The sequence below is a fragment of the Haliotis rubra genome, unplaced genomic scaffold (genome assembly GCF_003918875.1).
Source record: "Haliotis rubra isolate DU_JTF1 unplaced genomic scaffold, ASM391887v1 Scf269, whole genome shotgun sequence".
NCBI lineage: Eukaryota > Metazoa > Mollusca > Gastropoda > Lepetellida > Haliotidae > Haliotis > Haliotis rubra.
Genome location: NW_025766769.1, coordinates 810471 through 835862, shown reverse-complemented (window position 1 = coordinate 835862; position 25392 = coordinate 810471). Strand labels below are relative to the sequence as shown.

The following is a 25392-nucleotide window of genomic DNA, read 5'->3' as shown; positions in this document are numbered from 1 at the left end:
CTCTTACGCAGACGGCGGCGCTCTTGCGATGCTTTAAGGTAAATGCGAAGTGCTCTGACTGGACAAAGAGACAGATCTTCAACATCTGCTGGACCCAATATGGTAGACAAAGGCGGGATTGTAAAAAGACGATCAGGTTGACCCGGCAACTGTTTTTTTGCAATAAAATCCCAGCGCAATCCCAACAATACCTTGCCATGTCTACTCTGTTCAAAACGGACACGGTTGATATCTAGAGCATGCAGTTCTGATATACGTGCCGCTGTGGCCAAGGCAATAAGAAAAAAGGTCTTGAATGAAACTTGTTCAAACTCCTTGTCCTGTAAGGGTTCATAATGCTCGGACACTAAGTGGTGCAGGACCACGGATAAGTCCCAAGCTGGTGGACGAAATTTCCTGGATTGGTCGGCTAGCTTAAAAGAACGAAGTAAGTACTGCAGTTCCGGTACCGTCGAAACCTTCGTACCAGAAGTCGTGGCTAGGACCGAATTAAGAGCCGCCAAGTAGGTGGCTAAAGTGGAACCCTTGAGTTTCCTTGTAGCCCGCAAATGTTGTAAATATTCCGCAACAACCTGGGGCGAAGCAGTAGTAGGGGAAGCGATCCCTCTGACCCGACAATAACATTCAAATTTCTTCCACTTATAGTCATACAAAGAACGGGTAGACGTACGATGAGCTGCAGTGATAGCTGAGGCCACTCTGTGAGAATAACCTTTGGCTATTAGTGATTTCTGCAAATGTGCCATACGTGAAGATTGAACGTCTGTGGTGACTCGTGATACACGCCCGAGTGCGGATGAACTAGTAGGTCGTCCCACACGGGAAGAGGAATGCTGCTTCGACTGACTAGACTTTTTAGGCCGACGAACCAACTTCTCGCTGGCCAAAATGGCGCTACCAAAAGTAGTTGTACTTTGTTGGTTAACAGAATTTTCTGAATGACCATGTGAAGTAGAGCCGGAGGTGGAAACGCATAAGCGTTGAGGCCTTCCCAAGGAATGGCCACGGCGTCGTGATCCCAAGCTAGTGGATCTGGAATTGGAGATACGAATCTCGGCAGTTGGGAGTTGAACCGAGTGGCAAACAGGTCGACACTCGGTCGAGAGATCGGGTAAATTATCGTCCGAAAAATCTTGGGCAGGAGTTGCCACTCTGTGGGCGACGGGCGACTGGAACGAGACAGAGCGTCGGCAATCACGTTCTTTGTTCCGGGAATGTGCCTGGCTCTTGCGACGATGTTGAGAGAATCTATCAGAAGATAGAAACGAAACGTCCACTGTAGGAGTGCTGCTGAACCCGTCGACCCTAGGTGATTGATGTACCACACTACCGTCGAGTTGTCGGACTGTATCAGCAGGTGAGACATCTTGAGTAGAGCCGCCCAGTGCTGAATCGCCAGTAATACTGCCTTGAACTCCAGAATGTTTATGTGGAGTGACTTGTCTTCGGACGACCACTGCCCTGCCACTTGATGCTGAAGGAAGTGGGCGCCCCAACCTTCTAGAGAGGCGTCCACAAACAACTGATGGGTTGGACTGAATGGCACCAAAGAGACGCCGGCGCAAACATTCTGTACGTTGAGCCACCAACGTAGAATTGGACGTAGTTCCCTGGGTAACCGAATCAACACCTGAGGGTTGTTGGTTTGAAGATGAGGGCGCAGAAATAACTGAAGTGGGCGAAGCTGCAGTTGACCTCTGTAAGTCAGAGCCTGAGCTGACGTTAAGACGCCCAACAACTCCTGCCACTGGCGTAGAGTTCTGGGGTGATCCAAGGCTAGCGGAACCAGACGCTGAATTTTGGTCCACCTGTCCTGGGGAACAAACAACTTGGCTTGTTCTGTGTCGAAGATTGCTCCTATGAACTGAAGTCTGCGAGTCGGTGTTAACTCCGACTTCTCGTAATTGAGGAGCCACCCTAACTGTTTGAGCAGCCTGATGGTGAACTCCCGATGGATTTGAAGAACGTTTGGATCCTGTTGTGCCTGAATACAATCGTCGATATAGCTTTCGAAAGTCACTCCCCGAGAATGTAGGAAACTGCTGATGGGTTTGGTCACCCGAGTAAAAAGCCACGGGGCCGTAGAGATTCCAAATGGAAGGACGTTCCATTGGTAGTGATGGCCCCCGAAGGTGAACCTTAGATATTTCCGATGATCTGGGTGAATCGGAATGTGCAGGTATGCGTCTTGAAGATCTAGGGATATGAGGAAATCCCCTTTCTTCAGAATTGAGCGGAGAAGACTGACCGATACCATGCGAAAATGAGGTGGTTGTTGCAGGAATCGAGCGTTGAATGTCTTCATATTGAAGATGAGACGCAACTTGCTGGAGTTTTTCTTTGGCACCAGAAAAATCGGGGAGTAAAATCCTGGAGTTATGCACACCTGATCTAGGTGTTCTATTGCATGTTTCTCCAGTAGAGTTTGGATTGTAGTTGAAAGGACTGCAGCCCGATCCAGAGGATATATTTGCTGCAAGGGTTGAGTGGTGAGGGGTGGATCCCCGACCACAGGCAGTCGATAGCCGTGAATGAGAGTCATTGTGACAAAAGGATCTCCCAGAACCTCCCAGTTGGGAGCAAACAGACCTAACCTCCCTCCTACAGGGGAATCGAACACTGGAACCACCGGATCCGGCAGAACCAATCCGAGCTCTGACTTCCGTGAGTCACTGTTTGGACTGTCTATGGCCAGTTCCCGTGTCGGGTCGATAGGGGCGACGTGATGCAGAACCACGAAATGGCCTCCTGCCTCTGCCACGTGCTTGAGAAGGCGCCGTGCCTTTCATACAGTCCCGGAGGTCTGGGTTGGAAGGGGTAAATTGTGCGGTTCGGCGATGCCGAATAGAATCTTGGAGCTGAATCTTTTGCAATTCCAAGAGATCAACAGATACTTGAAATTGGTAATACGGTCCACCTTGGATGCGATTTCAGCAATAGCCCCACTGAACACCGTATCCCCCGACCATGGTTGACGAAATAATTCAGCCTTGAACCTATCTTCCCATGAGGAGAAATTCAACGGACCCGTCGCCGTATTGCAAGTAAATAGCCAAAAAATGAGAGACAATTGCTCGAAGACCACCTGGAATTGGTCTAAAATCAGAGTCATACTACCCCTGATGTATGCGTCCTGGTCCGTATATGCATGGTTGACCGCCTCCGCAACAGCGTCAACAGCTGAAATAATGCAGCTAATGGCAGGGATAGCATGGCGAACCGTAGTATCTAAGTGAGCCAATTCCCTGTCTTCCACCAAATACGGCGAAATGGAACGCTTGCCACAGACCATGGAAATGTCATCATCGACTGAAGGTGCCGCTGACCAAAGTTTCACACCATGAGTATGTGCCGTGGATGGTCTGAACCTTGGAGCAGACAAACCATCCTTCGTCCTTCTAAGCTTGTTGAAAGCCGCGTCAAGAGAAGAAGGCAATTGTTGAAGACATGGGCGCAAAGGAAGTGTGATACTGGCAACATCTCTATTAGTCATGGCATAAGACGTGGCCAAATCATCTGGAGATTTACTAAGAGGTAGCTGAAGTTTTTCAACTATCCAGGCTAACACGTGAGCCGGTTCAACAACATCAAAACTGCCATCAGGAGTGGAGATGTCTGACTGCCCAGGTGAAGGGAAAGTAGTCTGAGATCGAGTCCGATCCCTCAAATCCCCCGAACGATTATTGCTAAGTACGCCAGACGATTGTTGAACATGTGAGGACGAGTGACACTGATTCCAAGCAGACGTAACGGCACGAAGCATGGTATCTAAATCCGGCGCTGGAGCGGAATCAATAGCAGGATTCCAAGACTCAGCAATAATCTGTGACCGGGGCAAAATAGAAGTGGAAAGGCGTGAAGGTGAACGCTGATCCACTGAAGCGTAACGCTGCCTAGCAGGTGAAACCACCCGTACAGAACGGCGTTGCTGATGTGTACTATCATGGGAAGGCACTGACCGTAAGACGTTACTAGCACTAGGCTGGCTAGAGGGGATATTCTGATTCCCCTGAGGTGAATGAGACCGATTTCTATTATCCCTCTGACGCAAAGACACCAAGCGGTTAGGTGAACCGGATGGAAATGGCGAACCACCTCGACTAGGTGAGACTGAACGACTACGGGAATCAAAACGCTGTGGTGAGTCGAACGGAAACACCTGTTGAGGTGAATTGAGTCGGGAATGTGAAGCGGTTCGTCCTGGTGAACCTATTTGAGTACGTGAAACAGTACGGCCAGAGGAACCCATTCGACTACGTGAATCAGTTCGATCAACTGAACTCATTCGAGGATGTTCTGGTGAGCCGCCTCGGCCGTGTGAGCCGGTTCGGCAGGGTGAGTCGGTTCGGCTCGGCGATGTGAGTCGGTTCGGCAGGGTGAGCCGGTTCGGTAAGGTGAGCTGGTTCGGCTAAGTGAGTCGGCTCGGCTGTGTGAGCCGGCTCGGCGATGTGAGTCGGTTCGGCAAGGTGAGCCGGTTCGGTAAGGTGAGCCGGTTCGGCTATGTGAGTCGGCTCTCGAAAGTGAACGAGACCTAGAACGACTCTTGCCAGCCGTGGAAGAACGCATTCGAACCTTCGCACCAGATGGTGATTCAACTCGTGTGGGTGAATTGTTCCGGTTAGATGAAACCGTGGAATTAGGAGAACGGGTACGTTCCAACCGCGCCGATCCCCGCTTTGACGATGAATGCTTAGAAGTTCTCGAAGTCTGTGATCGTTCCGAAGAAACAGACCTACGAGATAATGTAGATCGCAGGTCTGGCGTAGAAGAAATATCGGTCGTTACCACCCTGGTACGCTCCTGAGAACGTAAACTGGGTGAGGGAACCTCCCCCTAAAAGCCGTCTCACGTTCTCAGATAAATAGGAATCTGACGAAGCGTCCATAAAATCTTCGTCAGGTGAGACGGCCGATTGAGAACGGTGAGCAGTGAGGGTGGGGCGATCTAAGCATTGTTTCTTAGCGGAGATGGACCAGACCCCGCAGAAATAGTCCTAGCCCTATCTGCCAAACGTCTGGCACAAGCACGTTTGTAAGATTTAAACGCCTCATTAGACAGACCTGAACACTTAGGACAGCGTGTGTCCCAGTCACAAGCACCCACACAATCAACACACGATGTGTGAGGGTCCCATGCTGAAAATACTTTATTACAACGGACGCAAAACTTCCGTTTACTGGCCTTAACAGGCTTAACCATTTTGAGCAATTCTCAGACGAAAAATTTTCCACGTCCACTCAGTGGAGCGACAAGAAAGAGAATGAGTATGTGAGGTGATCACGTGGGTGAGGACTGCGCATGCCTCGTGCTGTCATGGACTAGTGAGCACGACTGACACAGAAGGCACGCACAGCACGGGAGAGGGGCAAGGTAGGCCTTGGAGCAAAGTTTTAATTCGTTTCCACTCATGGTCGAATGAAGAGAGAGAGGTGCAAGTCGTGAGATAGGATAAGTATATAAATCTCACAATTTTAACTTTCAGTACCACAACATCATCTTATGACTTCCACTACTTACCACAATAAGATCACATAGATGTGTATAGGCACTTAGGAGCATGAACGCTACGAAGTGTAACACTTCGGGAAGGACTCACTTCACTGACTTAATTACTCTGTGGAGCAGAGGACAGTAAGTGAGGTGGCGACTCTCTGTAGTCTCAAACAAATGAGAGGAGAAATCTAAATCCCGGAAGACGTAAATCAGAAAAAGTTTTTCAGATTTATTCAGATTGTACACAAGCAGAAACGATCGCGACTTGGGATCAACTGCACAGTGGGATCCATATAGCATCGGAGCACAAGGAAGTTCATTATCTGCGATGTTGTGCCGCTGATAACTGCTGGGCAAGGACGAGTGGTCCAAACTGATGAAGGCCTTGAATATCCGTCACCAACAAATCTCTGAGGTAATGAGACGAAAATACTGTGTCAGCTCGCCAAAAACAACCCTCCATTATGGCAGTTAACGAGCAGTTGCTATGCAACGCCATAGTAGAAGCCAATGCCCTGGTTTCATGAGGGTTGACTGCCGTAGGTGGTGGCAAACCGGCAAACGTATAGGCTCGTAGTATTGTAGCTCGTAGCCAATATGAGAGTGTTGTGCGAGAGACTATCGCCTTGGAAGCAGTAGACAAGGGTATAAACAGTCTCTTACGCCGACGGCGGCGCTCTTGCGATGCTTTAAGGTAACGCTACGAAGTGTAACACATGGGAATGACTCACTTCACTGACGTAATTAATCCGTGGAGCAGAGGACAGTAAGTGAGGTGGCGACCCTCCAGCGTCTCAAAAGCGAGACCTGCGATGGTCAGTTCGAACCCATTGACTTACTAAACACAAGTGCTTCAGGGACCGGGATTCCCGAGCAATGTGGTGTTCAGTCACTACCTTCACATAAGTGAAAGGACGCAGCTTAGCGAGTGTAAACAGTCGCATTACCACGATTTCCAAGGTCTGACGACCAGTATCGGGCCAGCCCCTGCTTCGACACAACCCCCACAGACACCGTCCCGTGGAGAGTGAAAGGGTAATTGAATCGGAAACTCACAAGTCCCAGAAGAATCGAAGACAAAAATCAGAAATAAAATTCAGAATTTTATTCAGATTGTACACAAAGCAGAAACGATCGCAACTGGTGATCATCTGCGCTGAAGCTGATGGTTGTCCCGAGTGCCGAACAGGCGATAATGACAATGCTGAATTCCAATTGGTTGTGATGAAGGGCCCTTTGTGATGGCTAGGCCACTTGATGGAGAAAGTGAGCGCCCCAGCTTGCAAGATGTGCCAACGAATAGGTGTTGAGTCGGTATGAAGGGCACCCTAGAGACTCCAACACAAACATTCCACTTGTTGAGCCACCAACGAAAGACTGAATGTAGTTGTGCGGGAAGACGAATCAACTCCCTGGGGTTGTCGTCCCCGATGTATGGGCACAGAACCATCTGAAGAGGGCAAGCTGCAGCTGGCCCGTCAGTCAGCACTTGTGCCGACGCCAACCACCCTAGTAACTTCTGCAACTGGCGAAAAGGTGTGGGTTGGACCAACACTAGTGGTGCGTTGCACTGAATCTTGACCCACCTCTCCTGGGGCACAAACATCATGACCTGGCGTGTTGAATATTGTCGCAATAAGAAGTAAGCAGTGGGTCGGTGTTACCCCTGATTGCTCCAAATTTAGCAGCCATCCTAATTGCGTGAGCAACTTGATGATGAACTGTCTGTGGAAAGGAAGGACGACTGGATCCTGCTGGGCTTGAACACAGTCGTCGATATTGTTGTCAATTGTCACGCTTCGACAATGCAGGTAGCTGGTTATCAGAATGGGTATCTGAGTAAAAACCCACGGGGCTGCGCATATGCCCATACAGCAGGATCCTCCATTGGTATCAATGACGCCCCATAAAAGTAAATCGAAGATACTTCCAATAGTCTGGATGTATCCGGATGTGAAGGTAGGCGTCTCACAGGTCGAGGGACTGACTGACTGACTGAGTTTAGTTTTACACCGCCTTTAGCAATAATCCAGCAAAATCACGGCGGGGGGCACCAGAAATGGGCTCAACACATTGTGCCCATGTGGGGATCGAACCGGGGTCTTGGGCGTGACGAGTCAACGCTTTAACCACTAGGCTACCCCACGGCCATCGCAGGTCGAGGGAAATGAGAGGTCTAACCACTCTTGCCTCTGACAAAAAGATATCTCCTGATATAAGAACGTTCAATAAGTCGAGCAACTACGTCAGTTCTGACGGAGTGCTCAATTTAGTAAGTTCGGCGCATGGAGATTGTCAGTCAATCTACAGGAACGTTCACATTATAAACAAATTGTAGAAATTCGTAGGATCGGTGACCTCAGGAACGTTTCTTTTGGCCGAACAAAATAATGGTGCGCCAGGTGGAGTGATATAGGTAGTAGATCGCTGCCTGGTGACAATCCTTGCATAATGCAGTGACCTCTGAACTCAGTGCTTGACTAGGCAAACCGTTCACGGGTGTTTCTGTCCGTCACCCTCAATAAGCAGTCTCTCTCGACTGGCTGTCAAAATCCCGACACAGTCACTCTTATCGGGAATGGCAGCGTTCGTTGTTACTTGCATTTATAGGCTGGACTTGGTATCCGATTCGTGGGACCAAGAGAATTCTGCAAGGGCACTTCATAGTCACTCTAATCATCAAAATTCCGGTAAACAAACAGTAGTCCGCCATTTGCAAACGTTACACACGAGTGACAAAAAATACGGACAACATGGTCTTTGGTTAACCGGGCGAGTCGCAACCCATAAATTCCCGGGCTGAGCTATGCTGGCTATTTGACAAAACATTGCCGGTACCATGCGCAAGAACTTCATCCATTTGTTATCTGTCCAGAAACTTGCTTATCATGTAAAACAAAGGGAGCTGAAGATGACGAGCCGTCTGCAACAATTGCACCAAGGGATACACAAACACGCTGTTACGAGTAGTCTGTAGTAACAAGACTCATCGGAGCGTCGTAGAGTATTCCTGGCTCGCAAGCGTATCTAGTTATGCCATATCGGGTGGTTGCAGAACTGATATCTACACCGAAGGGTAGAATCGTTGAACCGAATCATTCATCAAAAGTGAAGATCGGATGGTAGATTAAATCTGGAATGAGATGAGCCCCAGTCACGGAGGACTCTTGAGAACTGGGATCGTCAGGCCGTCAAGTGCCGAGCGTGATATCTCTAGATGACTGCGCTACTAACAACACATGTAAATCAAATCGGCAAGGTGAAGCACATAGCTACTACCTCTGTACATTGATCTTGAACGGCCAGGTGAACTGGTTCGACGATAGGGAGCTTTCGACCTGGTGAAACGATACGAGCCGGCTGGTAAATCAGTTCAGGGTGGTGAGCCGGAAAGTTGACGTGATCTGAATCAGTCCGATGTGATCTGAATCGTGACTGATCTGGATCGGTTCGGTAATCCGAAACGGTTAAATGATCTCAGCTGATGGAGAGATCTAGAACGCTCAGATGAACCAGTGAGGCGAGGTGAAATGTTCCGGCCGAGGTGAATCGTTTCGGTGCTGTGAATTGAATCGATGATGTGAACTGTTTCGGCGATAAGAAACAGTCTTAATATTATGGCAAACTGAGTCAATGTCGTATTCACATACGGCGTGGCGAAACGGTTCGGTCTGGTGAATCCATTCGTGTATGGCATACCGATTCGGTGTGGTGAATCGGTTCGGTCTGGTGAATCCATTTGGTATGGCGAACCGATTCGGCGTGGTGAACCGGTTCGGCAATTTGATGGTACGATTCGGTCTGGTGAATCCATTCGGTATGGCGAACCGATTGGGTGTGGTGAATCCATTCGGTATGGCGAACCGATTGGGTGTGGTGAATCCATTCGGTATGGCGAAACGGTTCGGTCTGGTGAATCCATTCGGTATGGCGAACCGATTCGGTGTGGCGAATCGGTTCGGCGATTTGACGAAGTAGATCGGATGTGTGAGTCAACTGGCAACACAGAGCGTTTTGATGAGGCGGAACCACGAGAAGACATCTAATGATGCGCCCATAAAATTATCACCGTCCGACATGGGAAACTGCGGACGACGAGCAGTTAATACCGGTCGTTAAAAACGGGGGTTTGTCGGGTGATCAACTGTTGAAGTGTAACGAGCTCTGACTGCCAGCCATCGGGAGCAAGTATGTCTACATGCTCTAAAAACGTCCTTAATAAGGGAGCACATTCCCGACAACGTTTGCTCCAGGAACATGACGATTGGGGATCCGAGGAAGTAAATATTGTTACAGTGTGCGCAAAATTACGCTACTGAGTCTAGACTGACAAGACGGGATATCCTGATTCACCTAAAGTGAATGAGACCGACTTCGAGAATCACTCTGACGAAAACACACCGTACGGCTAGGTGAACCGGATCGAAATGGCCAACCACCTCGACCAGGCGAGACTGAACGACTACGGGAATCAAAACGCTGATGGTGTGTCGAACTGAAACCTATGTTGAGGTGAACTGAGTCGGGAATGTGAACCCGTTCGTCCTGGTGAACCCCTTCGAGTACGTGAATCAGTTCGGTCAGGTGAACCCATTTGATTACGTGAATCAGTTCGGTCAGGTGAACCCATTCGAAGATGTACTGGTGAGCCGGCTCGGCCGTGTGAGCCGGTTCGGCATGTGTGAGCCGGCTCGGCCATGTGTGAGCCGGTTCGGCGGCTGTGTGAGCCGGCTCGGGAAAGTGAACGCGAGCAAGACCTAGAACGACTCCTCCCAGCCGTGGAAATAGGAGAGCGGGTACGTTCCAACCGCGCCGATCCCCGCTTCAACGATGAATGCTTAGAAGTTCTCGAAGTCTGTGATCGTTCCGAAGAAGCAGACCTACGAGATAATGTAGATCGCAGGTCTGGCGTAGAAGAAATATCGGTCATTACCACCCTGGTACGCTCATGAGAACTTAAACTGGGTGAGGGAAGCTCCCCTAAAAGCCTTCTAACGTTCTCAGATAAATAGGAATCCGACGAAGCGTCCATAAAATCTTCGTCAGGAGAGACGGGCGATTGAGAACGGTGAGCAGTGAGGGTGGGGCGATCTAAGCATTGTTTCTTAGCGGGAGATGGACCAGACCCCGCAGAATTAGTCCTAGCCCTATCTGCCAAACGTCTGGCACAAGCACGTTTGTAAAATTTAAACGCCTCATTAGACAGACCTGAACACTTCGGACAGCGTGTGTCCCAGTCACAAACACCCACATAATCAACACACGATGTGTGTGGGTCCCATGCTGAAATTACTTTATTACAACGGGCGCAAAACATCCGTTTACTGGCCTGAACAGGCTTAACCATTTTGAGCAAATCTCAGACGAAAAAATTTTCACGTCCACTCAGTGGAGCGACAAGAAAGAGAATGAGTATGTGAGGTGATCACGTGGGTGAGGACTGCGCATGCCTCGTGCTGTCATGGACTAGTGAGCACGACTGACACAGAAGGCACGCACAGCACGGGAGAGGGGCAAGGTAGGCCTTGGAGCAAAGTTTTAATTCGTTTCCACTCATGGTCGAATGAAGAGAGAGAGGTGCAAGTCGTGAGATAGGATAAGTTTAAAATTATTTGAGATCAGTTTGGTGATCAGTTTGGTGATCACAGTGGCCATTCTTTCCGGAATTGTTCACATTTATGTCTATTTCTCCCAGATTGCAAGTACGTTGTTACAATTTCAATTTGCTGTTATTGTTTTAAGCAGAATAAAATATGATATATATTATCAGTTTGACACGCGGAATTTGGTTTTCAAAGCATGTTTAACAACGTGGTGTTTCTGTACTTCTGTACTGATGGTGCTTGATTAATACTCATGTGTATTTTCTCCTATTTGAAGATAATCGATGCATCTATTGTGAAGCACATTTCATCAAAGCATGGTACATATATAACAAATAATCTTTGCTGCATCGTAAATTCAATACTATTTCATCAGGTACTCGTAAATTGAAGTAGTTCCACATAGAAATGGCCCTTTAAGAAAACCGTTTTTAAAAACGAATAATCTCCACATTAAATGCCGTTAGTGAATGTCGTATTTACATCAACAGCAATGCTTAACATCATCGAGGTAGGAGTGAGTGAATGAGCACGGTAAATGCATTATTGGCAGTTGTTCGTAGGTATGTAATATTTAAATGATCTTCATTTGAAAAACATGGGATGGACCTAAGAACTAATTTGTTGAATGAGATTTCAGATTTACCTTACTCTAAAACGTCCTCCTGCCTACCACCAATTGTTAAATGAATGTTATATTTTTATCATTTCCACTGTATCTACTAATCGGTATATTCTCAACCAGTGTATTTATGAAAACTTGCATATGGGCCGATGGCCTTTGATGCAATAAAACATCTTTGACTTTGACTTTGGCAGTTGTTTGTAGCGAATACGTCCCACACCGGGTACACAGCAATGGCCCTAAGGGCCACCAGCTGTAATGGCATACAAGGGACACTGGGCAACCTTTCTGCATTGAAATTATTTTGGTTTTCAACAGTTTATCTCCTAGGTAACGGTTCACCTACCTGTACAGTTGATGTCAGGGAGTTTCCAGGATCCGTTGCTGAGACAGATGATGCTGTGGGTGTCGCCGGCGAGAGACACGAAACCGGCAGCACACGTATACACAGCGACTTGATTCTCCGTCGTCCCTGTCAACGTCGTTGTCGTGTTGTCCACAGGCGGCGGCTGACCACAGTCAACTGTCACAATGACAACACGTACAAGTACTGTGTGATATCACAAGGAATATAACACCTAAAATATAGATCATTGTATCACACGCTTGAGGCACGGCATACGTTACGTCGCTACGGAGAACCAGAACCTTACAATACCGGTCCCCTTTGGGAGAACCAGAACCTTACAATACCTGTTCCCTTGGGAGAACCAGAACCTTATAATACCTGTTCCCTTGGGAGAGCCAGAACCTTATAATACCTGTTCCCTTGGGAGAACCAGAACCATACAATACCTGTTCCCTTGGGAGAACCAGAACCTTACAATACTTGGTCGCTTGGGAGAACAAAAACCTTACAATACCTGTTCCCTTGGGAGAACCAGAACCTACAATACCTGTCCGCTTGGGAGAACCAGAACCTTACAATACCTGTCCGCTTGGGAGAACCAGAACATTACAATACCTGTTCGCTTGGCAGAACCAGAACCTTATAATACCTGTCCGCTTGGGAGAACCAGAACCTTACAATACCTGTCCGCTTGGGAGAACCAGAACCTTACAATACCTGTCCGCTTGGGAGAACTAGAACCTTACACTACCTGTCCGCTTCGGAGAACCAGGACCTTACAATACCTGTTCGCTTGGGAGAACTAGAACCTTGCAATACCTGTTCGCTTGGGAGAACCAGAACCTTACAATACCTGTTACCTTGGGAGAACCAGAACCATACAATACCTGTCCGCTTGGGAGAACCAGAACCTTACAATACCTGTTCGCTTGGGAGAACCAGAACCATACAATACCTGTCCGCTTGGGAGAACCAGAACCTTACAATACCTGTTCGCTTGGGAGAACCAGAACCATACAATACCTGTTCGCTTGGGAGAACCAGAACCTTACAATACCTGTCCGCTTGGGAGAACCAGAACCTTACAATACCTGTCCGCTTGGGAGAACCAGAACCTTACAATACCTGTCCGCTTGGGAGAACCAGAACCTTACAATACCTGTCCGCTTGGGAGAACCAGAACCTTACAATACCTGTCCGCTTGGGAGAACCAGAACCTTACAATACCTGTCCACTTGGGAGAAGCAGAACCTTACAATACCTGTCCGCTTGGGAGAACCAGAACCTTATAATACCTGTCCGCTTGGGAGAACCTGAACCTTACAATACCTGTCCGCTTGGGAGAACCAGAACCTTATAATACCTGTCCGCTTGGGAGAACCAGAACCTTACAATACCTGTCCGCTTGGGAGAACCAGAACCTTACAATACCTGTTCGCTTGGGAGAACTAGAACCTTATAATACCTGTCCACTTGGGAGAACCAGAACCTTACAATACCTGTCCGCTTGGGAGAACCAGAACCTTACAATACCTGTCCACTTGGGAGAACCAGAACCTTACAATACCTGTTCGCTTGGGAGAACCAGAACCTTACAATACCTGTCCACTTGGGAGAACCAGAACCTTACAATACCTGTCCGCTTGGGAGAACCAGAACCTTATAATACCTGTCCGCTTGGGAGAACCAGAACCTTATAATACCTGTCCGCTTGGGAGAACCAGAACCTTACAATACCTGTTCGCTTGGGAGAACTAGAACCTTACAATACCTGTTCGTTTGGGAGAACCAGAACCTTACAATACCTGTTCGCTTGGGAGAACCAGAACCTTACAATATCTGTCCGCATGGGAGAACCAGAACCTTACAATACCTGTCCGCTTGCGAGAACCAGGACCTTACAATACTTGTTCGCCTGGGAGAACCAGAACCTTACAATACCTGTCCGCTTGGGAGAACCAGAACCTTACAATATCTGTCCGCATGGGAGAACCAGAACCTTACAATACCTGTCCGCTTGCGAGAACCAGGACCTTACAATACTTGTTCGCCTGGGAGAACCAGAACCTTACAATACCTGTCCGCTTGGGAGAACCAGAACCTTACAATACCTGTCCACTTGGGAGAACCAGAACCTTCCAATACCTGTCCGCTTGGGAGAACCAGGACCTTACAATACTTGTTCGCCTGGGAGAACCAGAACCTTACAATACCTGTTCGCTTAGGAGAACCAGAACCTTACAATACCTGTTCGCTTGGGAGAACCAGAACCTTACAATACCTGTCCGTTTGGGAGAACCAGGACCTTACAATACTTGTTCGCCTGGGAGAACCAGAACCTTACAATACCTGTTCGCCTGGGAGAACAAGAACCTTACAATACCTGTTCGCTTGGGAGAACCAGAACCTTACAATACCTGTCCGCTTGGGAGAACCAGAACCTTACAATACCTGTTCGCTTGGGAGAACCAGAACCTTACAATACCTGTTCGCTTGGGAGAACTAGAACCTTGCAATACCTGTTCGCTTGGGAGAACCAGAACCTTACAATACCTGTTACCTTGGGAGAACCAGAACCATACAATACCTGTCCGCTTGGGAGAACCAGAACCTTACAATACCTGTTCGCTTGGGAGAACCAGAACCATACAATACCTGTCCGCTTGGGAGAACCAGAACCTTACAATACCTGTCCGCTTGGGAGAACCAGAACCATAAAATACCTGTCCACTTGGGAGAACCAGAACCTTACAATACCTGTCCGCTTGGGAGAACCAGAACCTTATAATACCTGTCCGCTTGGGAGAACCAGAACCTTACAATACCTGTCCGCTTGGGAGAACCAGAACCTTACAATACCTGTCCGCTTGGGAGAACCAGAACCTTACAATACCTGTCCGCTTGCGAGAACCAGAACCTTACAATACCTGTTCGCTTGGGAGAACCAGAACCTTACAATACCTGTCCGCTTGGGAGAACCAGAACCTTACAATACCTGTCCGCTTGGGAGAACCAGAACCTTACAATACCTGTCCGCTTGGGAGAACCAGAACCTTACAATACCTGTCCGCTTGGGAGAACCAGAACCTTACAATACCTGTCCGCTTGGGAGAACCAGAACCTTACAATACCTGTCCACTTGGGAGAACCAGAACCTTACAATACCTGTCCACTTGGGAGAACCAGAACCGTACAATACCTGTCCACTTGGGAGAACCTGAACCTTACAATACCTGTCCGCTTGGGAGAACCAGAACCATATAATACCTGTTCGCTTGCGAGAACCAGAACCTTACAATACCTGTTCGCTTGGGAGAACCAGAACCTTACAATACCTGTTCGTTTGGGAGAACCAGAACCTTACAATACCTGTCCGCTTGCGAGAACCAGGACCTTACAATACCTGTTCGCTTGGGAGAACCAGAACCTTACAATACCTGTTCGTTTGGGAGAACCAGAACCTTACAATACCTGTCCGCTTGCGAGAACCAGAACCTTACAATACCTGTTCGCTTGGGAGAACCAGAACCTTACAATACCTGTTCGTTTGGGAGAACCAGAACCTTACAATACCTGTCCGCTTGCGAGAACCAGGACCTTACAATACTTGTTCGCTTGGGAGAACCAGAACCTTACAATACCTGTTCGCTTGGGAGAACTAGAACCTTACAATACCTGTTCGTTTGGGAGAACCAGAACCTTACAATACTTGTTCGCTTGGGAGAACCAGAACCATACAATACCTGTCCACTTGGGAAAACCAGAACCTTACAATACCTGTCCGCTTGGGAGAACCAGAACTTTACAATACCTGTCCGCTTGGGAGAACCAGAACCTTACAATACCTGTCCGCTTGGGAGAACCAGAACCTTACAATACCTGTTCGCTTGGGAGAACTAGAACCTTACAATACCTGTTCGTTTGGGAGAACCAGAACCTTACAATACCTGTTCGCTTGGGAGAACCAGAACCTTACAATATCTGTCCGCTTGGGAGAACTAGAACTTTACAATACCTGTTCCCTTGGGAGAACCAGAACCATACAATACCTGTTCGCTTCGGAGAACTAGAACTTTACAATACCTGTCCACTTGGGAGAACCAGAACCTTACAATACCTGTCCGCTTGGGAGAACCAGAACCTTACAATACCTGTTCGCTTGGGAGAACTAGAACCTTACAATACCTGTTCGTTTGGGAGAACCAGAACCTTACAATACCTGTCCGCTTGCGAGAACCAGGACCTTACAATACTTGTTCGCTTGGGAGAACCAGAACCTTACAATACCTGTCCGCTTGGGAGAACTAGAACCTTACAATACCTGTCCGCTTGGGAGAACCAGAACCTTACAATACCTGTTCGCTTGGGAGAACTAGAACCTTACAATACCTGTTCGTTTGGGAGAACCAGAACCTTACAATACCTGTCCGCTTGCGAGAACCAGGACCTTACAATACTTGTTCGCTTGGGAGAACCAGAACCTTACAATACCTGTCCGCTTGGGAGAACTAGAACCTTACAATACCTGTCCGCTTGGGAGAACCAGAAGCATACAATACCTGTTACCTTGGGAGAACCAGAACCATACAATACCTGTGCGCTTGGGAGAACCAGAACCTTACAATACCTGTTCGCTTAGGAGAACCAGAAGCATACAATACCTTTTACCTTGGGAGAACCAGAAGCATACAATACCTGTTACCTTGGGAGAACCAGAACCTTACAATATCTGTTCGCTTGGGAGAACCAGAACCATACAATACCTGTCAGCTTGGGAGAACCAGAACCTTACAATACCTGTCCGCTTGGGAGAACCAGAACCTTACAATACCTGTCCACTTGGGAGAACCAGAACCTTACAATACCTGTCCGCTTGGGAGAACCAGAACCTTACAATACCTGTCTGCTTGGGAGAACCAGAACCTTACAATACCTGTCCGCTTGGGAGAACTAGAACCTTACAATACCTGTTCGTTTGGGAGAACCAGAACCTTACAATACCTGTTCGCTTGGGAGAACTAGAACCTTACAATACCTGTTCGTTTGGGAGAACCAGAACCTTACAATACCTGTTCGTTTGGGAGAACCAGAACCTTACAATACCTGTCCGCTTCGGAGAACCAGAACCTTACAATACCTGTCCGCTTGCGAGAACCAGGACCTTACACTACTTGTTCGCCTGGGAGAACCAGAACCATACAATACCTGTCCGCTTGGGAGAACCAGAACCTTACAATACCTGTTCGCTTAGGAGAACCAGAACCATATAATACCTGTCCGCTTGGGAGAACCAGAACCTTACAATACCTGTTCGCTTGGGAGAACCAGAACCTTACAATACCTGTTACCTTGGGAGAACTAGAACTATACAATACCTGTTCCCTTGGGAGAACCAGAACCTTACAATACTTGGTCGCTTGGGAGAACAAAAACCTTACAATACCTGTTCCCTTGGGAGAACCAGAACCTACAATACCTGTCCGCTTGGGAGAACCAGAACCTTACAATACCTGTCCGCTTGGGAGAACCAGAACCTTACAATACCTGTTCGCTTGGCAGAACCAGAACCTTACAATACCTGTTCCCTTGGGAGAACCAGAACCATACAATACCTGTTCGCTTGGCAGAACCAGAACCTTACAATATCTGTCCGCTTGGGAGAACCAGAACCATACAATACCTGTTCGCTTGGGAGAACCAGAACCTTACAATACCTGTCCACTTGGGAGAACCAGAACCTTACAATACCTGTTCGCTTGGAGACCAGAACCTTACAATACCTGTTCGCTTGGGAGACCAGAACCTTACAATACCTGTTCGCTTGGGAGACCAGAACCTTACAATACCTGTCCACTTGGGAGAACCAGAACCTTACAATACCTGTCCGCTTGGGAGAACCAGAACCTTACAATAGCTGTCCGCTTGGGAGAACCAGAACCTTACAATACCTGTTCGCTTGGGAGAACCAGAACCTTACAATACCTGTCCACTTGGGAGAACCAGAACCTTACAATACCTGTTCGCTTGGGAGAACCAGAACCTTATAATACCTGTCCGCTTGGGAGAACCAGAACCTTACAATACCATTTCGCTTGGGAGAACCAAAACCTTACAATACCTGTTCGCTTGGGAGAACCAGAACCTTACAATACCTGTTCGCTTGGGAGAACTAGAACCTTATAATACCTGTTCGCTTGGGAGAACCAGAACCTTACAATACCTGTCCGCTTGGGAGAACCAGAATCTTACAATACTTGTTCGCTTGGGAGAACCAGAACGTTACAATATCTGTTCGCTTGGGAGAACCAGAACCTTACAATACCTGTTCGCTTGGGAAAACTAAAACCTTACAATACCTGTTCGCTTGGGAGCACCAGAACCTTACCACACCTGTTCGCCTGGGAAAACCAGAACCTTATAATACCTGTTCGCTTGGGTGGATTAGAACCTTACAATACCTGTTCGCTTGGGAGTTACCAGAACCTTACAACACCTGTTCGCCTGGGAAAATCAAGAAACTTACAATACCCGTTCGCTTGGGAGAACTAGAACCTTACTATACCTGTACCTGTTCGCTTCTGAGAACTGCTGGACAGTATCTGTACAATGTTGAGTTGCTGGACAGTAACACCTGTACCTACTGCTGGAGAGTTCCACCTGTGTACTTACACCTGTACTTACTGCTGGACAGTTACACCTGTACTTACTGCTGGACAGTTCCACCTGTACTTACTGCTGGACAGTTCCACCTGTACTTACTGCTGGAGAGTTACACCTGTACTTACTGCTGGACAGTTCCACCTGTACTTACTGCTGGAGAGTTCCACCTGTACTTACTGCTGGACAGTTCCACCTGTACTTACTGCTGGACAGTTCTACCAGTACTTACTGCTGGACAGTTCTACCTGTACTTACTGCTGAACAGTTCCACCTGTACTTACTGCTGGACAGTTCTACCAGTACTTACTGCTGGACAGTTCTACCAGTACTTACTGCTGCAGTTCAGACGAGAGACAGTCCAGGTCCCACCTCTCTGGCACTTGCTTCTTCTGCTCCCCGAAACCCTCGTGAAGCCCGACAGACAGTCGTACCTCGCCTGGCCGCCTTGGTAGTGAGACGTAAAGTTGATGACATAAGCGTTGTTTACAGGAGGCGGGTCCCCACACGACACTGTGAAGTAGCAGTATTGTTTACATATACTCCTCACAAAAGCAACACAAATTTGTAGTCTCATTACATTTTCATTTATTGAAATTGCAAATCATGGAATGATGCAATGGAAAGGTGAAACATATGTACACACGATTAACAAAATGAAATGAAATGGTATTGAGCAATACTAGACTTACAAATCATCAAAACCATGTACCCGCGATACAGTCGTGCAAAATGTGCTGCATTGATGGAGCAAAATGTTAACATTAAGGTTCAAGTCAGTATTGGCCAGTGAAGCAGTGTTCAGTAACGCGTATGACCACCATGAGCACAAATGCAAGCTTCTACACGTCTTTGCATTGACCAAATGCGCATTTAATGTTGCTGTTGTGGAATGTTCTGCCATTCTCTCTGTAGCGCCTGCTCATGGTCATCCAGAGTCTAGGGGTGAACATGGAGACCGTAAACTTGACTTCCAATAATGTCCTAAGAATGTTCAATGGCATTAAGATCAAGTGGCCTTGCAGGCCAGTCCATATGTGTGATGTTGTTGATCTAAACAACATCGTTAACAACTCTTTCTCGGGCATTATCATCCATGGAGGGGCATTATCATCCATAAAGATGAAGTTAGGACCCGCTTGTTGTGCCAGAGGAATGATTACATGTAGGTTTACACCTATCAGGGTGCATGTGTGAAGAGTGTATGTTGTTTCTGAGGGTGGTTGTGTTCGGGTGATGCTGTCAATGTTATTAGATAAATCAATTTGACAGTCACTTAAGGTTATGTATTCTCTGAATATTTACCTTTCAGTAACATGTCGGCAAAAATCGCTATCGAGATTGATAAAGATATTACACAGAAAATACGTGTTGCTTAATTTTTGTGAGGAGTATATAATCATGTCTCTAACGTAATTAGGGCGCGTGTGTCGACGGGCATGGGCATGGGTACCTGGAATTATACCCCGCTAAACAACACGGCCTGGAGTTATACCACCGTGCACAATATGGCCTGGGTTATACAACCTCGAACATCATGGCTTGGAGTTATACAACCTCGAACATAAGTATCTAGAATTATACCGCCTTGCACAACATGGCCTGGGTTATACCACCTTGGACATCATGGCCTGGAGTTATACCGCCTTGCACAACATGGCCTGGGTTATACCACCTTGGACATCATGGCCTGGAGTTATACCGTCTTGCACAACATGGCCTGGAGTTATACCACCTTGGACATCATGGCCTGGAGTTATACCACCTTGCAACATGGCCTGGAGTTATACCACCTTGGACAACACGGCCTGGAGTTATACCACCTTGAACATCAGTATCTAGAATTTATACTGCATATCACAACACGGCCTGGAGTTATACCACCTTGGACAACACGGCCTGGAGTTATTCCACCTTGGACATTGAGTGTCTAGAATTATACCTTTGCACAACATGGCCTGGAGTTATACCACCTTGGACATCATGGCCTGGAGTTATACCACCTTGCACAACATGGCCTGGAGTTATACCACCTTGGACATCATGGCCTGGAGTTATACCACCTTGCACAACATGGCCTGGAGTTATACCACCTTGAACATCAGTCTCTAGAATTATACCGCCTTGCACAAAACGGCCTGGAGTTATACCACCTTGGACAACACGGCCTGGGTTATACCACCTTGGCCATCAGTATCTAGAATTATACCGCCTTGTACATCACGGCCTGGAGTTATACCACCTTGGACAACATGGCCTGGGTTATACTGCCGGGAACGTCAGTTTTAGAGTTAACTGAGATAGGGCACTTCGCACACCATGACATTACCTCATTACATGGCGTTATAACATGTTGCACAACATGATCTAGATTCACCCAAGATTGTTCATCGGGACATAGAGTAAACCAGTACACTGACACCACAGTCGATGACTGGTTACCACAGTCCGTCATATAAACCAGTTACACTGATGACTTACCACAGTCCGTCATATACAAACCAGTTGACACTGATGACTTACCACAGTCCGTCATATAAACCAGTTACACTGGTGACTTACCACAGTCCGTCACATATAAACCAGTTACACTGATGACTTACCACAGTCCGTCATATAAACCAGTTACACTGATGACTTACCACAGTCGGTCATATAAACCAGTTACACTGATGACTTACCACAGTCCGCCATATAAAACCAGTTACACTGATGACTTACCACAGTCCGTCATATAAACCAGTTACACTGGTGATGACTTACCACAGTCCGTCATATAAACCAGTTACACTGATGACTTACCACAGTCCGTCATATAAACCAGTTACACTGGTGACTTACCACAGTCGGTCATATAAACCAGTTACACTGATGACTTACCACAGTCCGTCCATATATAAACCAGTTACACTGATGACTTACCACAGTCCGTCATATAAACCAGTTACACTGATGACTTACCACAGTCCGTCATATAAACCAGTTACACACGATGACTTACCACAGTCCGTCATATAAACCAGTTACACTGATGACTTACCACAGTCCGTCATATAAACCAGTTACACTGATGACTTACCACAGTCCGTCATATAAACCAGTTACACTGATGACTTACCACAGTCCGTCCATATAAACCAGTTACACTGATGACTTACCACAGTCCGTCATATAAACCAGTTACACTGATGACTTACCACAGTCCGTCCTATAAACCAGTTACACTGATGACTTACCACAGTCCGCCATATAAACCAGTTACACTGATGACTTACCACAGTCCGTCATATAAACCAGTTACACTGATGACTTACCACAGTCCGTCATATAAACCAGTTACACTGATGACTTACCACAGTCCGTCCTATAAACCAGTTACACTGATGACTTACCACAGTCCGTCATATAAACCAGTTACACTGATGACTTACCACAGTCCGTCATATAAACCAGTTACACTGATGACTTACCACAGTCCGTCATATAAACCAGTTACACTGATGACTTACCACAGTCCGTCATATAAACCAGTTACACTGATGACTTCCACCACAGTCCGCCATATAAACCAGTTACACTGATGACTTACCACAGTCCGTCATATAAACCAGTTACACTGATGACTTACCACAGTCCGTCCTATAAACCAGTTACACAGATGACTTACCACAGTCCGTCATATAAACCAGTTACACTGATGACTTACCACAGTCCGTCATATAAACCAGTTACACTGATGACTTACAACAGTCCGTCATATAAACCAGTTACACTGATGACTTACCACAGTCCGTCATATAAACCAGTTACACTGATGACTTACCACAGTCCGTCATATAAACCAGTTACACTGATGACTTACCACAGTCCGTCATATAAACCAGTTACACTGATGACTTACCACAGTCCGCCATATAAACCAGTTACACTGATGACTTACCACAGTCCGCCATATAAACCAGTTACACTGGATGACTTACCACAGTCCGTCATATAAACCAGTTACACAGATGACTTACCACAGTCCGTCATATAAACCAGTTACACTGATGACTTACCACAGTCCGTCATATAAACCAGTTACACTGATGACTTACCACAGTCGGCCATATAAAACAGCTTACACTGATGACTTACCACAGTCCGTCCTATAAACCAGTTACACTGATGACTTACCACAGTCGGCCATATAAAGCAGTTACATTGGTGACTTACCACAGTCCGTCATATAAACCAGTTACACTGATGACATACCACAGTCCGTCATATAAACCAGTTACATTGGTGACTTACAACAGTCGGCCATATAAACCAGTTACACTGATGACTTACCACAGTCCGTCATATAAACCAGTTACACTGATGACTTACCACAGTCCGTCATATAAACCAGTTACACTGATGACTTACCACAGTCCGTCATATAAACCAGTTACATTGGTGACTTACAACAGTCGGAAATATAAACCAGTTACACATGATGACTTACTACAGTCCGTCATATAAACCAGTTACACTGGTGACTTACCACAGTCCGTCATATAAACCAGTTACACTGATGACTTACAACAGTCCGTCATATAAACCAGTTACACTGATGACTTACCACAGTCCGTCATATAAACCAGTTACACATGATGACTTACAACAGTCCGTCATATAAACCAGTTACACTGATGACTTACCACAGTCCGTCATATAAACCAGTTACACATATGACTTACCACAGTCCGTCATATAAACCAGTTACACTGATGACTTACAACAGTCCGTCATATAAACCAGTTACACTGATGACTTACCACAGTCGGCCATATAAAAACAGCTACACTGATGACTTACCACAGTCCGTCCTATAAACCAGTTACACTGATGACTTACCACAGTCGGCCATATAAAGCAGTTACATTGGTGACTTACCACAGTCCGTCATATAAACCAGTTACACTGATGACATACCACAGTCCGTCATATAAACCAGTTACATTGGTGACTTACAACAGTCTGCCATATAAACCAGTTACACTGATGACTTACCACAGTCCGTCATATAAACCAGTACACTGATGACTTACCACAGTCCGTCCTATAAACCAGTTACACTGATGACTTACCACAGTCCGTCATATAAAACCAGTTACACTGATGACTTACCACAGTCGGCCATATAAACCAGTTACACTGATGACTTACCACAGTCGGCCATATAAACCAGTTACACTGATGACTTACCACAGTCCGTCAAATAAACCAGTTACACTGATGACTTACCACAGTCCGTCATATAAACCAGTTACACTGGTGACTTACCACAGTCCGTCCTATATACCAGTTACACAGATGACTTTACCACAGTCCGTCCTATGAACCAGTTACACTGATGACTTACAACAGTCCGTCATATAAACCAGTTACACTGGTGACTTACCACAGTCCGTCCTATAAACCAGTTACACAGATGACTTACCACAGTCCGTCCTATGAACCAGTTACACTGATGACTTACAACAGTCCGTCATATAAACCAGTTACACTGACTGACTTACCACAGTCCGTCCTATAAACCAGTTACACAGATGACTTACAACAGTCCGTCCATATAAACCAGTTACACAGATGACTTACCACAGTCCGTCATATAAACCAGTTACACTGATGACTTACCACAGTCCGTCATATAAACCAGTTACACTGATGACTTACAACAGTCCGTCATATAAACCAGTTACACTGATGACTTACTACACTGATGACTTACTTAAGCACAGTCCGTCATATAAACCAGTTACACAGATGACTTACCACAGTCGGTCATATAAACCAGTTACACAGATGACTTACCACAGTCCGTCATATAAACCAGTTACACTGATGACTTCCCACAGTCCGTCCATATAAACCAGTTACACTGATGACTTACCACAGTCCGCCATATAAACCAGTACAATTACACAGATGACTTTACCACAGTCCACCATATAAACCAGTTACACTGATGACTTACCACAGTCCGTCATATAAACCAGATACACCAGTTACACAGATGACTTACCACAGTCCGTCATATAAACCAGTTACACTGATGACTTACCACAGTCCGTCATATAAACCAGTTACACTGATGACTTACCACAGTCGGCCATATAAAACAGCTACACTGATGACTTACCACAGTCCGTCCTATAAACCAGTTACACTGATGACTTACCACAGTCCGCCATATAAACCAGTTACACAGATGACTTACCACAGTCCGTCCTATAAACCAGTTACACTGATGACTTACAACAGTCCGTCATATAAACCAGTTACACTGATGACTTACCACAGTCCGTCATATAAACCAGTTACACAGATGACTTACAACAGTCCGCCATATAAACCAGTTACACAGATGACTTACCACAGTCCGTCATATAAACCAGTTACACTGATGACTTACCCACAGTCGGCCATATAAACCAGTTACACTGATGACTTACAACAGTCCGTCATATAAAACCAGTTACACTGATGACTTACCACAGTCCGTCATATAAACCAGTTACACAGATGACTTACCACAGTCGGTCATATAAAACAGTTACACAGATGATGACTTACCACAGTCCGTCATATAAACCAGTACACCGATGACTTCCCACAGTCCGCCATATAAACCAGTT

The 25392-nt window shown here is 46.7% G+C and overlaps 1 protein-coding gene across 2 annotated transcripts in view; it reads right to left on the bottom strand.

Moving 5' to 3' along the window:
- LOC124280512 (CUB and sushi domain-containing protein 3-like) overlaps positions 1 to 25392 on the bottom strand; it is a 97198-nt gene that overhangs the window by 3153 nt on the left and 68653 nt on the right. For both annotated transcript variants that reach the window (XM_046716458.1, XM_046716460.1), the window contains exons 5-6: positions 19064 to 19240; positions 12068 to 12244 (exon numbers count right to left, since the gene is read on the bottom strand). In XM_046716458.1, the coding sequence (XP_046572414.1) occupies positions 12068 to 12244; positions 19064 to 19240 (354 nt within the window). The remainder of the gene's footprint in view (positions 1 to 12067; positions 12245 to 19063; positions 19241 to 25392) is intronic.